Genomic DNA, 22066 nt, shown 5'->3' on the forward strand with positions numbered 1-22066 from the left:
CACCATGTAAACAACTTCAATGTTGTTGAAGTGAGGGAAAGGTAAATAATTGTAGTGTAGCCACTTGGTGATATAATGGCAAAAAATATGCAAAGCTACCATCTGTGGTATTTCAGAATGGTGGGGATTAACGTGATTTTTTAAAAACAGATTTTAAGCTACCAAAATGTCAACTGGCTTGCAATATTTCTGAAAATTTAACAAACAGTAGGGCTAGCACACTGCTGGATGAGCCATTTTCCTCTTTGGTTACAATTATTTCCTGCAGTTCCCAGAGATCTTGAATGCATGTTATCCACATCTCTTTTAAGGAGACATTAAGTTCATATTTATAAAAGACATTGAGTTCCTTCGGGAGAGAACATTTTATTAAGTTCATTTAAATTCATACACTCTCAGTTAATAATCCGTGGTGTTTCCCATGGTGGAATCACTCGAGGGCTGTTTTTAATGAGTTATGCGTTGACACCAGGCAAATGGGTGGATTACCCTAGTAACTACAGCCTCTAGGTTTTTATTATCTCCTTATTTGCTTTAATCATTAAAAGCAAACAGGAGAAATGTGCTCACTTATTTTGCACAGTAAAATAGAGAGCAACTTAGGGGCAATTCTAATTTTTTCTATCTTTTTTTTTGGCTTTCTACCATCCTGAGTCAGGCTTCTGTTAGGGTAGGACCAGAAACAGCCAATGACTTCATTAGCTAAAGGCAGGCCCTGGTTTCCAGAGCCTTTAAACACATCCAAAACAAAATGACCCTGGTGTTGTCTGGCCAAGAACAGGAATTATTTATTACCAACAACATTCATTTTTTGTCAAAAAAGACACATCTGTCACCTACGCCTGTCTGCAGGAGGCATATTCATTCTCTCTCTCTCTCTCTCTCTCTCTCTCTCATTTTCTCTGCTTCTTTCTGCTCACCCTCAGGATATTCAATGATTCATCATCCTGAGTTTTCCAAACTTCTCATTCTGAGCATATTTTTCCTAAGTAGTCTAGAACTTTGTATTTGACATGTGTTCTTAGGCAGTCCTTCAAAGAACCAGTGTGTCCTTTATCCCTTGGAAGAATGCTCATAAATTGAAAGATGTTCAGCAATCCTTAAGTTAAAGGCTAGTAGAACATTGTAGCAATAACATATAATGAATTACAGTTGTCAACATATCTTCAGAGACCTTATCACAGGTGAACCATTCTACAACCCTGTGAGATAGACCAATCAGCTGTTATCCCATTTTTCAGGAGAAGAAAGTCAGCTCAAAGAGGTTAAGCATGGGCTGAGATCAAATAGCTAAAGGAAGGTTAAGATGACTCTACCACTCACATCTTTTAAGTTCTTAATTTGTGATCCTTCTACGTTATTATGTGGTCGGTGTTAGGGGAGCTCAGCTAGAACACCTACCTAGACCCTGAAGGAAATGTCAGAGAGAGAGAAGAGGCTCCAGTGCCTAATGCGGGGGTACTAACATCACAACAGAAAATGTGACCATAAAATAAGGTGACTGATCAATGAGCATGCGAGAAGTTCTCTGTCCACGGAGTATCGTGCCCTTCAGGGTGCTGGCTCACACTCATTCCATGAGCCTGCTGTCGCCTAGAACATTTTTGGAAATGCCTTTCAAAGCTTCCACATACATTTAACATCTTCATGCATACATCGTGCATCTTCATCTTTTCTGGAACAGAGTTGAGCTTTGGCAATAGCAAGTTATAACTGGTGCCGCTGGAGTGTCAGCTCCTGCGGACGCCATGCTTCGTGAGGGCTGAGACCAGGGAGGCCTACTTACTGCTCAGTCTCCAGCATCTGAAGCCTGGCACATAGCAAGTCCTCAGTAGATGGTTTCTGAATGAACGGTTAAGTTTGGGGGGAAAACAAGCTGGGTTATTCCAAACCAGTGTGTTCAAAACCACAGAGTAAGAAGGATGGTTGTCCTGTGTGCCCATCCAGAAAGAACTTTCAAAAGGAGACTCCCCAAAAGAGTGTGGAGCAGTGGCAGCTTCACCAGAATATTGAATAAGCAACTGCACTGACGGACCGTGTTTGTATGTTTAAGCACTGCACATTTCATGAGAAATCTTAGCCACCTAAAGTAGTAATTTTAATCTTAGCCAATATATTTTTTAAAGATTTTATTTATTTGTTTGACAGAGAGACACAGCCAGTGAGAGGGGGAACACAAGCAGGGGGAGTGGGAGAGGAAGAAGCAGGCTCCCAGCAGGGCAGGGAGCCCGATGTGGGCCTCGATCCCAGCACCCTGGGATCACGCCCTGGGCTGAAGGCAGATGCTTAACAACTGAGCCAGCCAGGCGCCCCTTAGCCAATATTTTTTGATGCTTTCTTGGTGCTAGTCCCTATTCTAAGCATTTTTCAGATTTTACCTTGCCTAATTTTTACAGGCAACCCCGTGGAGTAGACCATGCCATCATTCTCGGTTTACAGATGGGAGAATAGGCCCAGCAAAGCTGAGTCACCTGACTGGTGCCTCCAGAAAATAAGTTGCTGAGATAGAATTTGAACTTGGGCAGCCAGACGCCAGAACCTGTGCTTTTACCTGCTCGGCTCCACTACCTCTTAGTACTTACACTTCACATTCAATCATACGTCAACATAAAATATACTTTTATGAGATCATTAAATCCAGAGATAGGCTGAAACCAAAATTATTTCTGATAACAAGACCCTTTAAGTATGATTCTCTATGCAAATAACATTTCTTGAGCTCTACTGGAAATGGTTAGGCCCAGATAAGAAAAGTGGAAGTGACTTTGCTTGGGGACTTCTGCTTAACTGGTGGTGGCTTGGACGGAAGGAGCCTAGCAGAAGACTGGGAAAGATGAAGGCCTCAGATCAGAGAACAAAGCCCACCTATTTCTTTTTTCCAGGGCTTCTATAAACGCACCCCAGACTACCTTCAGATCAGAGAATGGAAGAGGTTGGGCTGCTTTCCCGTCCCTATGGTTCACTCCACATTCCTAATTGACCTCAGGAAGGAAGCCTCCGACAAGCTGATGTTCTATCCCCCGCACCAGGACTATACCTGGACCTTTGATGACATCATCGTCTTTGCCTTCTCCAGCAGGCAAGCAGGTACCGATTGTGTTCAGTTATGCTGTCACCATGGAAACACTGCAACTAACCAGCTCCTGTGTTTTGTACATCTTTGTATAAAATAGTCCTATATAAACCTTTTCCTTCAGGTAGTATTAGAGACAATTGTTTGCAGTTCAGGACCCTCTGTTGCTGTCCCTGTGAGCACCAGTGACCAAGAAACCAGGGCTGGCCCTTCCTCAGAAATCCACTCTCTCTCTCTCTCTTTTTTTTTTTTTTTGAGTGCTGGGGACACAGTGCTGGCGGGGGCAGCCATGAGCAGGTGATCGAGTCTCTGTGGTGCTGCTGCATCATTTTGTTCACTACAGGAATTTTTTATTAATTAGAAAACTGACAGAAGCTCAAGACAACACTGGCAAAGACTGCAGACTTTATTATTTTATTTTATTTTATTTTATTTTATTTTATTTTATTTTATTNCTCCTAGTTCTTATGTTCCATAGATGAGAGAAATCATATGATAATTGTCTTTCTCTGCTTGACTTATTTCACTTAGCATTATCTCCTCCAGTGCCGTCCATGTTGCAGCAAATGTTGAGAATTCGTTCTTTCTGATAGCTGAGTAATATTCCATTGTATATATGGACCACAGCTTCTTAATCCAGTCATCTGTTGAAGGGCATCTCGGCTCCTTCCACGATTTAGCTATTGTGGACAATAAGACTGCAGACTTTAAAAATAGAAGTTTATCGTTTTTTTAAAAGTCTGAGCTGGCAGAGTATCTCTGTTCCCCAAAGTTTTCAGAGCCCCCGGCTTCTTCTCCATTGCTTCTCCGTCCTCCATGAGTATCGTCCCTAATTGGATGACCCAAGATATCTCATCGGTATGGATGCATTCTAGCCATTGAGTAAAAGCTAGAGAGGGAAGAACACTCCTTCATTTATGGAGTTGAACATGTCACTTCATGCATATCCCCTTAGCCAGAACTTAGTCACAGGTCAACACGTAGCTGGAAGCAGGGCTCAGAATGTGCTCTTTATTCTATGCAGTCTAGAGCCCCAGTTCTCTTACTCTAAGGGAGGAGGGGACAGATCTATGGAGGGGACCAGCAGTCTCTGCTGCAGTCCCCATGGAAGGAAAGGCAGAGCCAGAGTCTTTTAAGAACCACTGGGAAGCAATTCCAGTGGGGTCCATAGGCTTTTTGAGGAAGGCAAGTCAGTAGGAGGGTAAGTGATTTCTCTTGTGTCACCCTGCACGTGCTGTCAGGGAGGCTTTCATTCATTACGGCAGCTCAGCAGGAAGGTACATGACATTCCTGCAGCAAAGCTGTATTCTCAAGATCATTCAGACCTGCCTGAGAGAAGTCCCATTACCCATGAGCCAGAAACGTGCCACTTCACCACTAGCAAAAGTGAGCTCGGACACCAGGCAGATGGTGAATAAACTCCTGTCATCATATACGTTAGGGGGGATGCGATCAGGACCCTAGGCAGCTGAGGCAGGTTGCTGGCAGGTGAGAATGTTGATACGAACTCAAGCTACAGCTCACACATAAGGCCATCTTTAAAGCCATTGGTGTCCCACTCGTCAGTTGTAGACTTGGTAGGAATGAGAATATTGGTGGAAATGTGGAAGGCTGATTATTTTCCCTTGGCTACTAGAGCCATTTAGCCAGGTGTAGGCATTCTTGAGCTCTGTGTCAGGGCAACAGCAGGGTTCCTATCCTCATCTGGATTGGGAGTTTCCATGAAGGTTCTTGGGTCAATGTTAATGGAAACTGCCTCTTTTAACTTGGTCTGTGATTTGCTCTGACTTCTGCAGGATGGGAAGCAGACTCGGGACCTTCTCATTCCTTTGGGTTGTGCCAGTCCCTTTGCTTCCAAGCTTGTAGTAAGGAAGTTCCAAGAAAGTGAACTATTCACAATTACAGTAATGGCCCTTGTCTAACAGAGTCCTCCTTGATAGTCAGCGCATAAGGTATTATTGTGACTAATGCACTCAATTATTAAGATATATTTTTTAAACCAAGAACTGGATTTGGGGCTGGAAGAGTGACACAGGCTGGATAGGAATTTTTCAGCTCTGTCCTTTGCTTGGTCTGTTCACTCAGACTTCATTTGTTATGGGTCAGACTCCCATAGGCTTTCCCAGGATATTGAAAACAGGTGGAGAGGCCCAAAGCTATTTGGTGATTCAACTGGGGAGACAAGAGGTAGAAAAGAAAGGAGAGGAAATCAATACTCTAGGCCTTGCCTTCATGCCTGGCATCGTGTCAGGCTCTGTGTTACTTGGGGAGATAAGGTCTTTACATGTGGAAACATGAGTAGTAGTTGTGAAGCAGGGAGAGCTGAGGGTCACACCAGTGGTATAAACCATGAACACGTCAGGGGTCAAGCAGGAATGAATCACTGTCATTTGGGGGAAATGAAAAAGCTTTCCGGACAGTCCTGTGGCTTCAAGGTGGAACTTAAACTTCTTTTGAAGTATTTCCAGGAGAGACAAGAATGAGCCTGGGAGTCTTGTGCGGCCCACGGAAGCTTTGCCTTTCGGAGATCCAAAGCAAAACACTTTCCTTCTCCCTTGCAAGAGTCTTAATGAAAGATGATTTCTGTTCTCTTGTTCTCAGTCTGAGAAGCTCCCTAGCTGTGTTTCACCCATGAAAGCATCATTTGTTAAATGTCCAAAAGGCAATAAAGAGTCTGCACGTACCCAGTGGGACCGTCTAACCGCAGACCTTGATCCTTAACCTTTCACCTCTGACTCCAGTCATTGCCACATGCAGGGTGATGAGTGAGTGGGGCAATCCAAGTGTGCTGGTGTGCTGGGGTGTAGCTGCTGATCTAGCCCCAGAGGAGAGCACAGGGTCATAGATGAGTCTCTGTGGCTATAAAGAAGACAAGGTCAGGAGTTCATGTCCCATTGTGGCCAGGGATGTGGGCTTTGTATCACGGCCACAGGAGCCATCTCTGGCGCCGGCCAGTCATCTTCCGAATGCCTGCTGTTGAGTCAAAAAAGGCAAGAGATGTGGTGATGGGAAGGCAGATCTGCCTCCTGCATGGCACTGGTAGCAACCAAAGTGCCTCCCGTGTGCGAGAACGGCAACTCATTGTTACTGGTTCTGAGACTAGGCTTCGGAACCCTGGGCAGATAGAAAGATACTTGGCTTTGGATCTTTAGGGACAAAGTTTTCATGCTAATGACTTACCGTGTGACCTTGGACAAATCATAGCCCTCCTGAATCTGATTCGTCATCACCAAGGATAAACATAAGCATATCAATTTGCCATGTTAAGGTATTAAGTGAGTACAAGAAACCGTCTGATATTTTCACAAGTACAGAGCTTCGAGGTTTAGTTCTATTTCCCATTCTTTTCCAAAGGGAAAAAAATTGTTCTCTCCCGAAGTAGCTTTCACTGAGAGGACCAGATTCCTTTATCGACTCGAATTATCAACACATGTCCTTTTAAAATTTTTATGGTTTTATCAAATTATCCATGTAAGTAGTTGAAGGAGTTCAAAGAGTCCTCAAGATTTACCATAAAATTAGGTGGTCAGTAAATACACATCACGCCCCCCGTACCATCATTCCCCTCTTCTAGAAGACAGACACTTTTAACTCTGCTGGTAGACGTGTCATAGCATATCCGTCTTTCTAAATAACACGCCCGTGTTGCTACTTGTGGATTCTCTGGCTTTGCTTGAGGCGTCATCTACTGACGGTTCACACAGAAGATGAGGAGTTAGCCCTCTCTCCTCCCTGGGCTCCCTCAGTGCAAACACCTTCTTCCCAACACCCTGCCCCTCGATGGAATTCCGTGGTGATTTAAGATAGATCATGGCCAGCGTTTTTGTTGTTAGAGTTATGTGACGAGCACTGGGCGTTATAAGCAACTCATGAATCATTGAACGCTACATCAAAAACTAATGATGTGCTATGTGTCGGCTAATTGAATTTAAATTTAAAAATTTTTAAAAATTAAAAAAGAAAAAAATAATAGAGTTGTGCAAACCTAATTCCAAGCTGAGCCACTTATAGACTATGGTTAGTTTGCCTTCCATAATTAACTTAAAAATTGACTTTTTTTTTTTTTGCTTAGTTTTATCATTCCCAATACAATCTAAAACTAAGCCCTAATTGTCTAAAACCTCTCTTAGAATGGTCTGATTTTTCAGATGTTCTTTTTGCACATTTGTGAAGATGTCTCTCCTGGAGACTTCTGATGCACTCGCATCTGAGTGGGGCCACACCTATCAACCCCAACCCGGGAGGCCTTCCCATCCCTCCCACACGGATGCCTCTGTCAGTCATGTCTCAGGTATTCCTTGTTTTCCATGATCTGCCCCCTCCTCTTTTTCTTCCCTTTACTTGTCCCCTTCTCTTTCCCCCGCATGATCCAGTCACTTTTTGAGAAAGCGTGATGGTCAGTAAATACTTACGACCTTGCCTGTGTGAAAATGCTTTCTTGTCCCTCCATATTTGATGGACAGCTTGGCTAGGTCTCATCTCCCCTTTTTACTGAAGCTTTGGGAAGGTGAATGGTAAAATGATTTACCTAATTAAGATCGAGAGGCCACCGAAGCATGAAATCACTTTCCTTCCATTTCCTCATCTCATCATGACTTTGCAAGAGGCTACGTTTGGCTTGCAGCTCCTCAGAAGCATTCGTGTGGGCAAACAGAGTTAGTGAGTTCCCTTGGTGAAGCAAGAGAAGTGACAGCGTGTGCTGGACCAGCCCTGATTTGAGCCAGATTCAGTAAAGGGGAGGATAAAGGCCCTTTTCTTTCCCCCGTTCTTCTCTGTTAACGCCCTGAGACAGCTTCACCTGATTTGGCAGGTGATCGAGCTGACTGGAGGAAATGTCATCTGCACAACATAGAGAAGTCACTATGCAGATAATTCTGTTTCTGGAAAGCATAGATGACTACAGCAATTAACTGATCAGAAGCTTGGACCCATGGACCAGAGCTTGGCAGACTCATCCTTTGAACTAAGCAAACTTTTCATTAGGCAGGACTGCCAGTTGTTGGATCTATGTGAGACCATCTTGATTCCTATATTGCTAGCTGTCTGGTTAAACAGAGATGCTGTACAACTCTTGGAATTAGCCATGTGGGGCCTGGAAACCCAGTGCTGAGTACAAGGGGGCTGGGGCATTTTTCTGATATCGTCACACTGAAGGTTCTTACCAGGACTTTCGTCCTTTTATGAATCTGTTATACAAGTTTCACGTCTGTTGGTTGACTCCCACTCCACGCCTGCTAAGAGAAGAAATAAAACCATGGAGAGCCATGGAGACTTCTAAATTTCCTTTGTTTTTTTGTTCTCCGTATGCCTAGATTTAGCTTTAATAATCTGTCAGCCTCGCAGGATTTTCCTGTTTGCTTTCATATCAAATGTGGATTTTATTCCTCATTTTCTTGTTATTTCCTGTAGGCGGATTACAGTGTTCCATTCTGTTCTCTGGAATGGGAATTCCTTGCCTCCTTTTGATCCCTTCATTCCTGTAGTGCTTCATTTCAGACCACGAGTACGCTTTTTCTTCGGAGAGAAAAAAATCAATTTCCTCTGAGCTGAAGAATGGCCCACGGTTTTTATTAGCCCCCAATGCTGTGTTAAATTTTCTTAATAAAGAGCATTTTTGAGGTCTACAGACAGTGTCTGAAACAACTACTGTTTGGTTTCAGTGCCAAGCTCAACTTCAGCCACAGTCCAAGCTTCCCGCACCCCCCCGCCCCGCCCGCCTTCATTGTCTCTAGGGAGCTAAGAACTGTGTTTTCTGATTGGTTGCTTTTGTTGGTCTCTTGGGTCCTCAGGCATCCAGATGTACCTCTGCAACCGAGAGCATTATGGCTACCTGCCCATCCCCCTGAAGCCCCAGCAGACCCTGCAGGAGGAAATCGAGAACCTCGTCCACGTGCAGATAGAAGCGATGAGTGAGTGACCCCGGAGCCTGGGGGACGGCTCATGGTCCCTTGCACCGTGGCCGTACCAGCCACTCTTCCCCTCTCCCAGGACTGAGATCTCACAGCCGTCAGCCTGCCTTGGCTGAAACATTCATTCATTCTTGAACTTCTCCTATGCGACATATGAATATGACAATGTCTGCCCTTCGGGAGCTTCCGAGCCAGGTGGCGAGCTGGGTACACAGAAAATACATCTCGCACAAGGTCATGAGGGTTAGAATGGTGTTGTGGGGTGTGGATTTAAACTCTAAACTTTTACTGCTTTCTAATTATGTGACTTTGGAAAAGCGATCTAACCTCCTTAGTTGTGAAGTGGAGATAAAAACTTAGGGCTTGGGGGCAAATTCTCCGTGATATATATAAAAAGTCCAATAACAATAAATATGACTTCAATAATTGCTTATCATGTAATACATACTGGGCTGAGCATTTTTTTGTCCATAGTCTCATTAATCCTTACAACAATCAATGACAGGGTTTTTATTATCCCCATATCACAGATAAAGTGGAGGTAGAGAGAGTGTCAGCCACTTGCCCTAGATCATTTTACTAAACAAATGACAGATTGGGACTTGAATCAATTCTGCAATGTACAAAGGTCATGCCCTTAAACACTGCATCATTATTGCCTCTGGGTCTAGCATGATGTCAGAATCAGTAAATTCTCAATAATCAGTTGCTGTACTAATTATGATATATAATGTGCACTGGTGGCTAAAGGAGAAGGTAATGGATAAGCTGTGCCTAGGGGAGGATGTTGGAAATGGCTTCCCAGAGGACGGAATATGTGCACTTCATTTTCACGCAGCATCTGAGAAATTCTGTTATTCATCACGGGAGTGAAGGGTGGGAGGGGGCAGTGGGGATAGCTGGGGAGGCAGAGCAGAAAGTGAGGCTGGAAAGTGGGCAGGAGTCCAGCCAGAAGGACCTCTGATGCATAAGAAGGTGTTTGGACTTTTCCTGAAAGGAGGGAACTCTTAAAGAGATTTTTTAGCAGAGAAAGGTCTGACTGAAATCTGGATTTAGAAAGGTCTCTCTCGTGATAACAGAAATATGACTGGAGTAGGGCGGGGCAGGGGATGGCCGGTCTCAGGCCAGAGGTGAAGTGACCATTTTGGACATTACATGGTAAACTAGGCAAAAGACGGTGAGGATCCAAGCTCGGGCAGGACCAGGGGGATTGGGGAGGAAGGAAGACATTCAGAGAACCTCGTGACCTTGGCTTGAAGGGACTCAGCCAAGAGTCTGTGGCTGAGCAAAAGGGAAGCAGAGAAAAACTTCTAAGTTCTGACTTGAGTGCTTTGGGATCACTGTAAGAGTTTTAAATGGTAGTGAGCACGTGGAATAAAGGAGACATTTGCAAAGAAAAATCATGAGTTCATTTTTAGACCCATTGAGTTTCCTGTGAATATCTATTTCCTGCTCCTCACCTTCAGACAGTAAATGCCTTGTTCATCGTATTTGTCTCAAGGTGTAGTCCTTTTCCTGTCACCTAGTAGGCACCCAGTAAATATGTGTTGAATAATTGAATGAATAAATGAATAAATGAGTTTAGGTTGAAATGTCCAGTGAGTAGATGGAGAGATGTATCTATCAAGCCTAAAGACGTTGAGTTGAGATTCATGAACAAGATAATGTGACATCACAGAATTTCAATAAAACAATGTGAGATGTGGAAGGAAGTTCAAGTAAGATAAAGACTGAGAAGAAGTCCAGTGGATTTTGTCAGCTAATGCCCATAACAAGAATGGTTTCAAAAAGGCTGACTCAGAATTCAAAGTGTTTGAGAAGTAACTAAGAAGGAAGGAAATAGAGAAAAAGCAGAGATTTTTTTTTTTTTTAAGAAATATGGTTGGGACCCAAAAGTAAGAAAGACAATACTAGGGGCGCCTGGGTGGCACAGCGGTTAGGCGTCTGCCTTTGGCTCAGGGCGTGATCCCGGCGTTATGGGATCGAGCCCCACGTCAGGCTCCTCTGCTGTGAGCCTGCTTCTTCCTCTCCCACTCCCCCTGCTTGTGTTCCCTCTCTCACTGGCTGTCTCTATCTCTGTCAAATAAATAAATAAAATCTTTAAAAAAAAAAAAAAAGAAAGACAATACTAATTTAATAAAAGATTCATCAGAAAACTCCTTTTAAATAGCAGGCTTTCCTATTGTATTTACATAAGCTTCTATTTGCAAAATATCAGTCAGCTCAGTATACCAGGAGCACATCCGTGGTGCTGAGCAAAGTACGTCCACAGACTACACTTGGAATGAGGAGAGGAACACTCCTACCATCACAGCCTTTGTGTGCTGACATGCATGGTAGTTTGTAAGCCATCCAGTCTTGCCTCATCTCAGTGTCCCTGGGTTTGAAAAAAGCAACAAGAGACACTATTGCTAAGTATATAGAGAATAATAGGGATAATGAACTAAAAAAATCCAGCCTTCATAGAGGGAATGAGAATTGAAAGGGAGCTGGTTCATTGTGACAGTATTTCTTGAACCAGCCCTTAGGAATTTCTTTTGTGAATATCTTTAAGACATATTGCTTCTGCCTATTGTCTGTGTTCTAGACAAGGGCAGTATCTTATTGCCTTTCATCCCGAGCACCTAGCACAGTGCATGATACATGTTCGCTACCAAACAAACAGTTGCTGACTCTATGACCAAACAAGTGAAAGAACGAATAAGGGAATGCATGAAAACTGTATTGCAAAGAGCACTGAACCCGAATCCAGAATAATGAATTTCAACCCAAGCTCTGTCACTTAGGAATGGAGAATTCACCTCTTGGAGCTTTAGTTCCTTTATCTGCGGAGTGAGGATAATAGCAGTTACTTTGCAGGGGTGGGAGAGGCAAACAAAATAATGGACATCAACTCCATAAAATATTGAAGTGTTGCCGTTATTAGGGCTCAGTTTGACCCTTGGTAATGTGCGTCCTCTTATCACCCCTATTTCGTGGCCATCAGACTTGACTCCAAGTAGATGTCGGCTCAGAGAGGGCCAGTGAGAGCCTCGTCTTCTTTTGTTCTTCCCCATAGAACTGAGAGCACAGAAGCTTCCCTGTATGTAGATGCACACACATTGTCAATAAAGTTTTCAATTATTATAAATTACAAACATGCACAATGCCATGCTATGTAAGTAGAAGTCACCTGAAAAGAACCTATAATTGAGAGCCGTCATTACTGATCTCCCAATGCATACCAACGCTAGTGCTAGGCACTTTATATATGGCATTTTATTTGATTCTTATATTTACCTTCTTTAGTTATAATTTTGTTAAAATTTCAGATTCTGAGTTTTAAAAAGTAGAACATAATTGGAGCAAGAAAAATAATTAGAAAAATAAACCTTTGAAGGTAATAATGCAGAAATATCGACTGGAAGCCACTGTAGGATTAAAAAAAGGATTAATGGTGAAATCATATCTGTCAAGTGCCCCCAGGAAAGATGAGCCAGATGTTAAAAGCATTTTGCACAGCATCTGGAACCCAACGGGCAGTAAAGAAATGGCTGCTAATAGACTATACCAACTGAAGCATTAGAACAAGGATTCTATTTATGTACAAACATTGAATGCCTTCCTACAATCTATGAGTCACTCTATGAAGGTACTGGGGATTCAAAACATTTTACAACCAAGTCTCTGTTTTGGGTGTATATATTTAACTGGAGACACAGGAAAAACATCCCAATGGTGCGGTATAGTGCTTTCTAAGAAGGGCAGGTATAAGAGCAGTTGGAATTTGGAATAGGGAGAAATTCAAGTCCTGGTGGTTCTCAAGCTGGGCTTTGCTAGAAGTGTGCAGTTAAAATAGAAGGAGTGATACAGTGAGGGCCCTATAGGCAGAGGAAATAGACCATAGGCCAGTGTGGTCAGAGTACAGAGGAGTTGAATAGAAGGAGATGAGGTCATGAAGGAAGAAGTGTCTGGATCATGCAAAGTCTTGTGGCCACAGTAAGGAATTCAGATTTTATTCTAAGAGTAATGGGATTCCATATGGAGTGGGGCAGGGGGAGTGGCATGATGTGATTCATGCATTTAGAAAGTTCACTCAGTCTGTGGTTTGGACGTTCGAGTATAGGAGAAGCAGTACCTCTCTCTTGGTGAGAGAAGATACAGTTGGGATGCAAGCGGTAGCAGGGAGGTGATGAGAAGCAGGTGGCTTTAGGATTTATTTTGTTGGTAGAGCCAACAGGACTTACAGAGACCAGGATGCAGCCAACAAAGGAAAGGAAGGAATCCAGATGACACCAGGATTTTGGCCTGGGATACCCTTTAATGAAATGGGAAAAGATTTGGGGAGGGAAGCTCTGGTCATGTAAGCTTACAATATTTTAAAAACATCTCAGCGAAGAAGTTAAGAGATATTTGGATATGAGTCTGGTGTTCAGGGACGAAACTCCAGCTGGAGACAGACATTTGAAAGTCATCAACATTAAAAGGACATTTGAAGTCATGGAACAGTATGAATTTGTTTAGTAAAAGATCATAGAAAGAGAAGAGGGGAGGGAACAGGGCAGATCCCTAGGGGGGACAAACAGCCAAAAAGCTGGAAGGAAAAATTGAGAAGTGTCTCAGGAAGGAGCCAGATGTGGCTGAGAAGTCCAGTAAAATGAGGATAAGGAATTTAACATTGGTTCTGTCAAGATAAAGATCTGTGGTGACCTTGATAAGAGCCACCATAGTGCACTGATGGGGACGTAAGCCCACTGGAGTAGGCGAAAGGGAGGACAAGGGGGAGATGAGAAAGTGGAATCTTCTTGAGATGGGGATAGAGAAATAGGATGGTGGGTGAAAGAGCATGAGAGATCAAAGGAGAGGTTATTTTGTTTTGTTTTGTTTTGTTTTTTCCAAGACAGGGTTTTAGCCTATTCATATACTAACAAGAAGGATCCAACATATAAGGAGAACTGGACGATGCAGAAGAGAAGAAGGCAGTTGTAAGGCTCAGGTCCAGGAGAAAACAAGAGGCATTGTTTTCTAGGACAGAATTGGAGAAGTTGTCCGAGGTGGGAACAAGCTCTAGCAGATGGGAAGGCGGAATGTGTAAGTACAGACGCAGCTGGGTTTGTGGACTTGAGGTAGAAGGAAAAGGTAGGTCTACTTTGAAGATCTTCTTTATGAGTTATGTAGTCCATCAGCTGGAGAGAGATGCTGGAGGTCTCAGGAGAGAGGATGACGCATAAACCAGACCGCTCGGAGAGTGGGAAAGTAAACTTACTATGGAAGCATGGTTGCATCATTTGGCAGTGTTGAGTGCCAATGTGACATCTGTGGTTCTAATTTTGAAGCGATTCAGTCAACACAATTGTGTGAATTTCTCTTGCAGTATTCTTGGGGCTGAGTAAGTGGATAATCAAGTTTAAGCAGGACTGGGATTTTACCAAGCAAGATCAACGGAAGCAAATCGAGTCTCTACAAGGGGGAGGGGCGCTGCCCGTTAGAGCGCTAGCCCAAGAAATCTAGGGTGGGTACCGACGGACACGAGGACATGAAAGACGTGATGGCAGCAGACGTGGTAGTGGGTCACCGAAAGAATGGTTGTTGGTACAGGACCCAGAAGCCCGGTTGTCGAATGGATCACCGTGGCGATGCTCCAGTTTTAAGAACGATGGCAGGGACAGCAGGACGGTGAGCCGGAGGCCATCATCATCAGTGGCTGAGGAGGCGTGACCAGGGGGCAGAGGGCGCTAACGTACACTGCAAAGAAGCTGGGGGTTTTGAGGGATGAAAGGCAAACCGTCTGGGAGTGAATTGGGGGAGACAAGAAAAATCAGCTTCTACTCTGACAGGTGAAAGGGAAGCAGTGTCTTCCAAGGAAAGCCAAGTTTTAGCTAAAATTAAAAAGTGAAAAGATATTCAGAGAAAGTAAGAGACTAAAAATGTCAAAGAGTTGATGAGGTACAGACTAGAGTTTCAGAGAACAGAGTGAGGACTCGGGTGGGGTAGGAGAAAGGGTGAGGTACCAGCAAAGGCTCACGGGAAGCACTGTGCCCATCACTCCACACGTACGTACTCACTTCATATGTTAGGGGCCGTACGGAAAATAAGAATGTGTTTTCCGTACAGAAAATTGGGGGATGAATGACAGGAGGCTAGATCTGGTAAAGGTGAAAGAAGTCAGTGGGTTACATGAGATATGAAGGGATAGTTCTTGCAAGTCAGAGCATGAGGTGATGGGAGATCTCAGGTGCCCGTTCTCAGTAACAACATTCTGGAGCCACAGAATGTCAGGTAAAGATTATTAAGATTATTGGACATGAAATCAGAAGGTCCAATAATCTTACCACTCACTCACTATTGGATCTTGACACCAATTACTCCCTATTTGACCCTGGGCAAGTCTACATCTGGGTGGGTCTCAATTTCTTCATATATAAAAACAACCAAAAGATAAATGAAGATAAATGATGTCATGAATATGAAAGCACTTAACAAATTGCAAAGTGTTGAGTGTGACCGTTGTTGTCGAGAACAGCATTGTGCTTGAAGGAGAAGATTATTTTGACAATAGTCTGCATAATGAGTTAGAATGAGGCAAGACTAAGTGCATGAGAGTTTGAAAAATATTAAAACAGCGCAAGCATGGACGTGTCTGAGTGGCTCAGCCGGTTAAGCATCCGACTCTTGATTTTGGCTCAGGTCATGATCTCAGGGTCGTGAGACTGAGCCCAACATTGGGCTCCCTGCTGAATGTAGAGCCTACTTAAGATTCTCTCTCCCTCTCCCTCTGCCCCTCCCCACCAGCTCATGCTCTCTCTCTATCTAAAATAAATTAATTAATTAAATTTTTTGAAAAACCAGCTCAATCATGGTGAGTGAGGATCTGAGCTATGGTGGTGGCTACAGCAATTGAGGAAGTTCAGGACAACTTTAGTATTATGATTAAATGATTATAATTTAGTTAGGATTTGGAACAAGCACAATCTCTCAAGTATTTTGGGGGACATAACTGGGCTGGTACATCGTATGCTGCTGGATGGTGTGTGCTCCAGTGTAGACTACAGAAAAAGCTCAAGTGATGGTCACCCAGGTGCAAAGACTTAGCTCCCTGAGCTCCTGTGAATTCACCTCAGTTGCCAAGGTCAACTTGATGCCAATGGCTACCAAGGACCAGCTTTGGGGGCGGGCTGAGTGGGGGTTAAGGGTTCAGGAGTCAGACTTAGGTTTAAGTACCAGCTCTATCAGCTCTGTGACCTTGGGCAAGTTGTTTAAGTCTTTGTTTCTTTATCTGTAAAAATAGGGACACTCATACTTATCCCATGGTATATGTTGTGAAAATTAAATATCTGTGATTACATATGTCAAGAGTGTAGCCCAGAGTTCAGTGGACAATAAGGTCTCTATAATAGTAGCTGTGATTGATTATTATTCCTAGGTCATGAAACTATCCAGGAGCCAATGAAGCATATTGTCTTGACTGGTGTGCCACAGTGAGGGACCATGTCAAGGGAGGGATTCAATAGGAGACTGATAAATTATGAATGATGGAGTCAGAAATGACCCCAAACCAAAGCTGGGATATACCTGACCTTCAACTCTGATGAAGCAAAGACACATCCCTTCTCCATGCACAGTAAATTTCTTAGGTCTAACTTGTATCATTCTGTCTTTCCCAGTGGCTGCACTCTATCTTCGGGAACAAAACCCAGACATATTTCTCATGTTTTTGTTCAATGGTGGCTTTCAGGAGCCAGCCACTTGTGGCTTGTGGGGGACACTTGTCCTGTGATTGCACTGACTTCCCATGTTTGATGGAAGCAAAATGGCTAAAAGCAGTCTCTCTGGCTGAAATGTTAAAGCCACGCAGGCCATGTGAATGCCAAACAGAGACCAACAGCGTGAAAAAGGGAACTCAAAATATAATCCTCTCCCAACTCCAAGACCCAAGGAGGGAGAGCCAGACAGCTCCTCAAACAACATTAAGAACAAAGAAGAGTTTGTATGCTAAGTTTCTTTCTCTTAAAAGCCTAACTCTGTACATGGTGGCTCCTCCATCAATATTTGTTGATTTAAAAAAAAAATTAAGGAAGACTGGGGTGGAACAGAAAGGAACAAAATATCCTGGGCTTCTAATGGAAACAGAAATACAGCATTATGTATTCACAGAAATGTGATAAGAGGGGTCAGGCTAGAAGGAATGAGACCAGCTCTTCTATTTGGGTTAGGAAACCTGACTCACTACCTTCTAGAACTTCACATCATTCGATCATAAGTGAAACTAGATGTGATGATTTCTCTTTAATATACCAGGGAAGGGTAAGTTAAACAAATAATGCTCTTTGGACAGTATCTCAGTCAGAAGGATGAAGAGGTTATGCTAGGATATCAAATAGTGACAAAATCTCACTGGCTTCCTACAGCAATGGCATATTTCTTTCTTTCTTTTTTTTTTAAGATTTTATTTATTTATTTGACAGAGAGAGAGAGACAGCCAGCGAAAGAGGGAACACAAGCAGGGGGAGTGGGAGAGGAAGAAGCAGGCTCCTAGCAGAGGAGCCTGATGTGGGGCTCGATACCATAACGCCAGGATCAGGCCCTGAGCTGAAGGCAGACGCTTAACCACTGTGCCACCCAGGCGCCCCAGCAATGGCATATTTCTTGCTATGCAAAGTCTGCAGTGGTCCTGGTGTCCCTCTGGGCAGCTGTTCTCCAGATGTTGGCACATCATTCTAGACTGCTTCAAATGTGTGGCTTCTCCATTATCAACATCTGCTACTGTGACCATTGTGGTGGGCTGGGGTGGGAGTGGAAGGAGGGCTTAGAGAGCTAGAAGTAGCAGTTCACGAGGCCATGACCAACCTCAAGGGTGAGCAAATGATTCATCTGCCTGGAACGGAGGAGATGGGTACTGCCGAATAGTAGTGATGGCCACCACCAACAGTTCCTCAAACCACCCGAGTTACCAGTTCTCACTGTGTTTTCTTTGTATTCCCCCTTTAAGGAAAGCCAAATGAGTACTTTGGATTTGCAGTTCCAAAAATCTTCAAGACCTTCCCCGATTCTCTACTCAGCATTGCTTCCGACCTTTCAAATGTATAGTTTGTAAAGAAAACTTTTTTTCGGAATATGAAATAAATAAATCTTTTATTACTTAAGATGCAGTGTCCCCCCTATCTGGAAATTTACTTGTTAGCCCTGTACCAAGTTTTGGGATGTGGGCTGGCCCTCAAAGGCAAGTTCCTGTTAAAATAAAGGACCTTTTGCATACCTGTAGCTAAACCTGCTTGGATGGGATAAAAATAGTCCCAGACTAGTCTCCTTTAAGATATACAGAGAAAGCATTATTTAGAAGAAGTCTGGCCTACATTTGAGGTCTTTCATTATGAGCCACAGTAAGTAATGGCTTACAAGTTACTGAGTTTTTACTATGTCAGTTTACTCTGGTGAGTGCTTTGCGTGCCGATCTCCTTTAAATTTTACAACCCCCTAAGAGATATATTTTTATTATCCTGATTCTACACATGAATAGACAGGCTTGGAGGGGTCACTTAACTCCTCCAGTGTTTGGACCCCAATCATCTGACTCCAGAACCTTCACTCTTAACTTTACGCTAGACTGACTCTCATCTCCTCTGAAAATAAGTCGTAAGGGAAATGGAGCAAATATTGCAGGCTGTGTATGAACAAGCATTCTGGAAACCCTGGCCATCAGGGTTCTTGTGTAGCCACTCAGTCCTCAAGAGCTGCTGAACAGTTATCCCCCACCCCGGACACCCAGGCGCTGTTCCTAGACATCGGGTGTGTGGATGGAATTCTGTTCTCTGAGCCTTACACTAACAAAGCACTCTGTGTGTTTCTTGTGTCTTCCAGTTGACGGTCCTCCAATGGAACCCTCCCAGTTTGTTTCAGTTGTCCCTAAATATCCAGACAAGATGGGATTTGATGAGGTAGGAAAGGTGTCTGTGTGTGCACGTGCATGCATGTGCATATATGTGGCGTGCTTGCGTGTTTATATTGGAGTGCAAGCCTGATCTTACATCAGAGAGCCAGCAAAACTGGGCTTGGCTGCTGAAAAGGCACTGAGGTCTTGAGAAAACAACTCAATTTTTGTTGTGTCTCAGCTGTTTTATCTTTAAAAAGGAGCATTTGGGGTGCCTGGCTGGCTCAGTCAGTGGAGCACGCAACTCTTGGACTCAGGGTTGTGAGTTCAAGCCTCATGTTGGGTGTAGAGCCTACTTAAAATAAAAAATAAATAAAGAGAAAAGATTAAAAAAGAGAATCACATGCACCTGAAGCTAATGTAATATTGTGTGTCAACTATCCTCAATATAAAAAAAATTTTTTTAAAAGAGCATCATGGTAAAAACAAATTAATCATTGGGTTTAGAAAGAAGTTATTATTTAATCATGAGTGAATTTCTATTTTCTAGAAGCAGATACTGTTATGTTTTGTAAACCTTTTTGTCAAAATTCAAAGGTAAACAGGATAATGTTTTAAGTAGTCTAAGACCTTAACTTTATTCTGAGTGGATAAAAAACATTCTGGAACAGTCTGTGCTTTATTTTCTCTGTGCTGTTCTTCCATGGAAAAAGTTTGAGGGCAGGATTGAGAAGAAAAAGAAAAAGAGAAAAAAAGAAACCTGTTGCAGCAGTCCACCTTTCAGTGGGCAGGAACTTCACAATAGCACTTCAAGGGCCATATTTATTTATTTTTTTTAATGATTTTTTATTATATTATGTTAGTCACCATACAGTACATCCTCGGTTTCTGATATAAAGTTCGATGCTTCATTAGTTGCATATAACACCCAGTGCACCAAGCAATACGTGCCCTCCTTACTACCCATCACCAGTCTATCCCATTCCCCCACCCCTCTCCCCTCTAAGGCCCTCAGTTTGTTTCTCATAGTCCATAGTCTCTCATGTTTCATTTCCCCTTCTGATTACCCCCCTTTCTTTATCCCTTTCTTCCTCTACCGATCATCCTAGTTCTTATGTTCCATAGATGAGAGAAATCATATGATAATTGTCTTTCTCTGCTTGACTTATTTCACTTAGCATTATCTGCTCCAGTGCCGTCCATGTTGCAGCAAATGTTGAGAATTCGTTCTTTCTGATGGCTGAGTAATATTCCATTGTATATATGGACCACAACTTCTTAATCCAGTCATCTGTTGAAGGGCATCTCGGCTCCTTCCATGATTTAGCTATTGTGGACAATGCTGCTATGAACATTGGGGTGCATATCAAGGGCCACATTTATGATAAAGCTTTGACTGCATGAAGGAGGAGGCAAGAATATAAAGATATACTTCTCTTGGTGATACACGCAACAGCTACGTGGGAGTGCCCCAAGTGGGACTGCAAGTCACTGAAGCCTCTGGGGGTCCCTTATGTCATGTAGCTGCTGATGGGTAGTCCAGACTTTGGAGATCTAGAGCTTAGGACAGTACCTCAGGAATGCACAGCTGAGATCGCAATTTTCCATGGATTCTGGGTATGTTAGAGGCCAGGCTTTGCGCTGTGTGCTCCCGCCACTGCTCCAGTGAAAGCAAAAGGCTTGTTTATCATTCTGTGCTGCTTCACACGTGTCCCCGAGTACAGCCATCTAAAGCCTGCTGGGATGGGAAGTGCTATTTCTTCTATAAAATTGATGTGGGTCTGGGCTTCAGGAATGGGGAAGAGTATTTCATGAATATTAAGTGGAAAAGAGCAGCTACAATGCTGTTTCCACAGAGGGCAGAATGAGAAGAGATGAGTTTAATGTGGGAGAGAGGAATTAGAATAAAGTGCAAATAATTTTTTAAAAAACCGGGGCTGCACCCGGTGTGTGTGGGGTTGATCCACACCACACACTGTGTCAGCTTCCACATCTTACTAGAGCTGTCCTTCCCAGCAACCCTCACCAGCCCTCAGTTCTCTAGGTGAAAGAACCCAAGGTCTTTACATAGATTCATTTTTCTATTTAAACACATTCCTATGAGGACCAAGCCGAAGGAAATCAAATGGGACAAAACCAGGATCTTCTAGCTCTGGTCTTCCGTTTGGATGGGGGTGTAAGGACTGGGTCACCCTAGAAGTCTTTTGGAAAATGCCAACCCTGGGAGGTGATGCAGGTGCAGGACATAATTACCCTGGGCTCTAGAACAGGGATAAGATGGTGGAAAAAGGGATATTCATGGGCTTTTTTAATTCTCCCAGTACTCCACGACTTTGTTGGTGGTGTCTGGGTTGCATTTGGCTCTGTGGCTCTTTCTCTGTTTACTATTCACTAAGTATGAGCAAGCCGTCTGTGTTTTTCCTTCATGGCTACAATTTTTACTGCACTTGCCCTGGCAGAAGCTGGGACTGAATTATTATTTACTAAAGTCTTCCCAGACTAGAGGTCTCTGGTTTGAGGGGACTCTTTGTTGTATTTCTGTCCATTTTTTTGTTTGGGTTTGTTTGGGTTTGTTTTTATTCTCCTGGAGTGACCTCAGGTAGCTCCATGTATACACAGGACAAAATGCCCCTTCCTTTCCATATCTTTTAAAATTGTGGAATGATAAGCAAGAAACAACAAATGTTGGAGAGGATGTGGAGAAAGGGGATCCCTCTTACACTGTTGGTGGGACTGGAAGTTGGTACAGCCACTTTGGAAAACAGTGTGGAGGTCCTTAAAAAGTTAAAAATAGAGCTACTCTATGATCCAGCCATTGCACTACTGGGTATTTACCCCAAAGATACAGACGTAGTGAAGAGAAGGGCCATATGCACCCCAATGTTCATAAGAGCATTGTCCACAATAGCTAAATTGTGGAAGGAGCTGAGATGCCCTTCAACAGATGACTGGATTAAGAAGATGTGGTCCATATTTACAATGGAATATTACTCAGCCATCAGAAAGAACGATTACCCAACATTTGCAGCAACATGGACGGGACTGGAGGAGATTATGCTAAGTGAAATAAGTCAAGCAGAGAAAGACAATTATCATATGGTTTCACTCATTTATGGAACATAAGAAATAGCAGGAAGATCGGTAGGAGAAGGAAGGGAAGAATGAAGGGGGGGTAAACAGAAGGGGGAATGAACCATGAGAGACCATGGACTCTGGGAAACAAACTGAGGGGTTCAG

The 22066-nt window shown here is 43.3% G+C and overlaps 1 protein-coding gene across 2 annotated transcripts in view; it reads left to right on the plus strand.

Moving 5' to 3' along the window:
• Positions 1-22066, plus strand: part of COLGALT2 (collagen beta(1-O)galactosyltransferase 2) — a 109349-nt gene that overhangs the window by 67972 nt on the left and 19311 nt on the right. For both annotated transcript variants that reach the window (XM_034666808.1, XM_011237119.3), the window contains exons 5-7: positions 2883-3087; positions 8863-8982; positions 18820-18896. In XM_034666808.1, coding sequence (XP_034522699.1) covers positions 2883-3087; positions 8863-8982; positions 18820-18896 — 402 coding nt within the window. The remainder of the gene's footprint in view (positions 1-2882; positions 3088-8862; positions 8983-18819; positions 18897-22066) is intronic.

This window comes from Ailuropoda melanoleuca, chromosome 8, assembly GCF_002007445.2.
Source record: "Ailuropoda melanoleuca isolate Jingjing chromosome 8, ASM200744v2, whole genome shotgun sequence".
In the NCBI taxonomy this organism is placed as follows: Eukaryota; Metazoa; Chordata; class Mammalia; order Carnivora; family Ursidae; genus Ailuropoda; species Ailuropoda melanoleuca.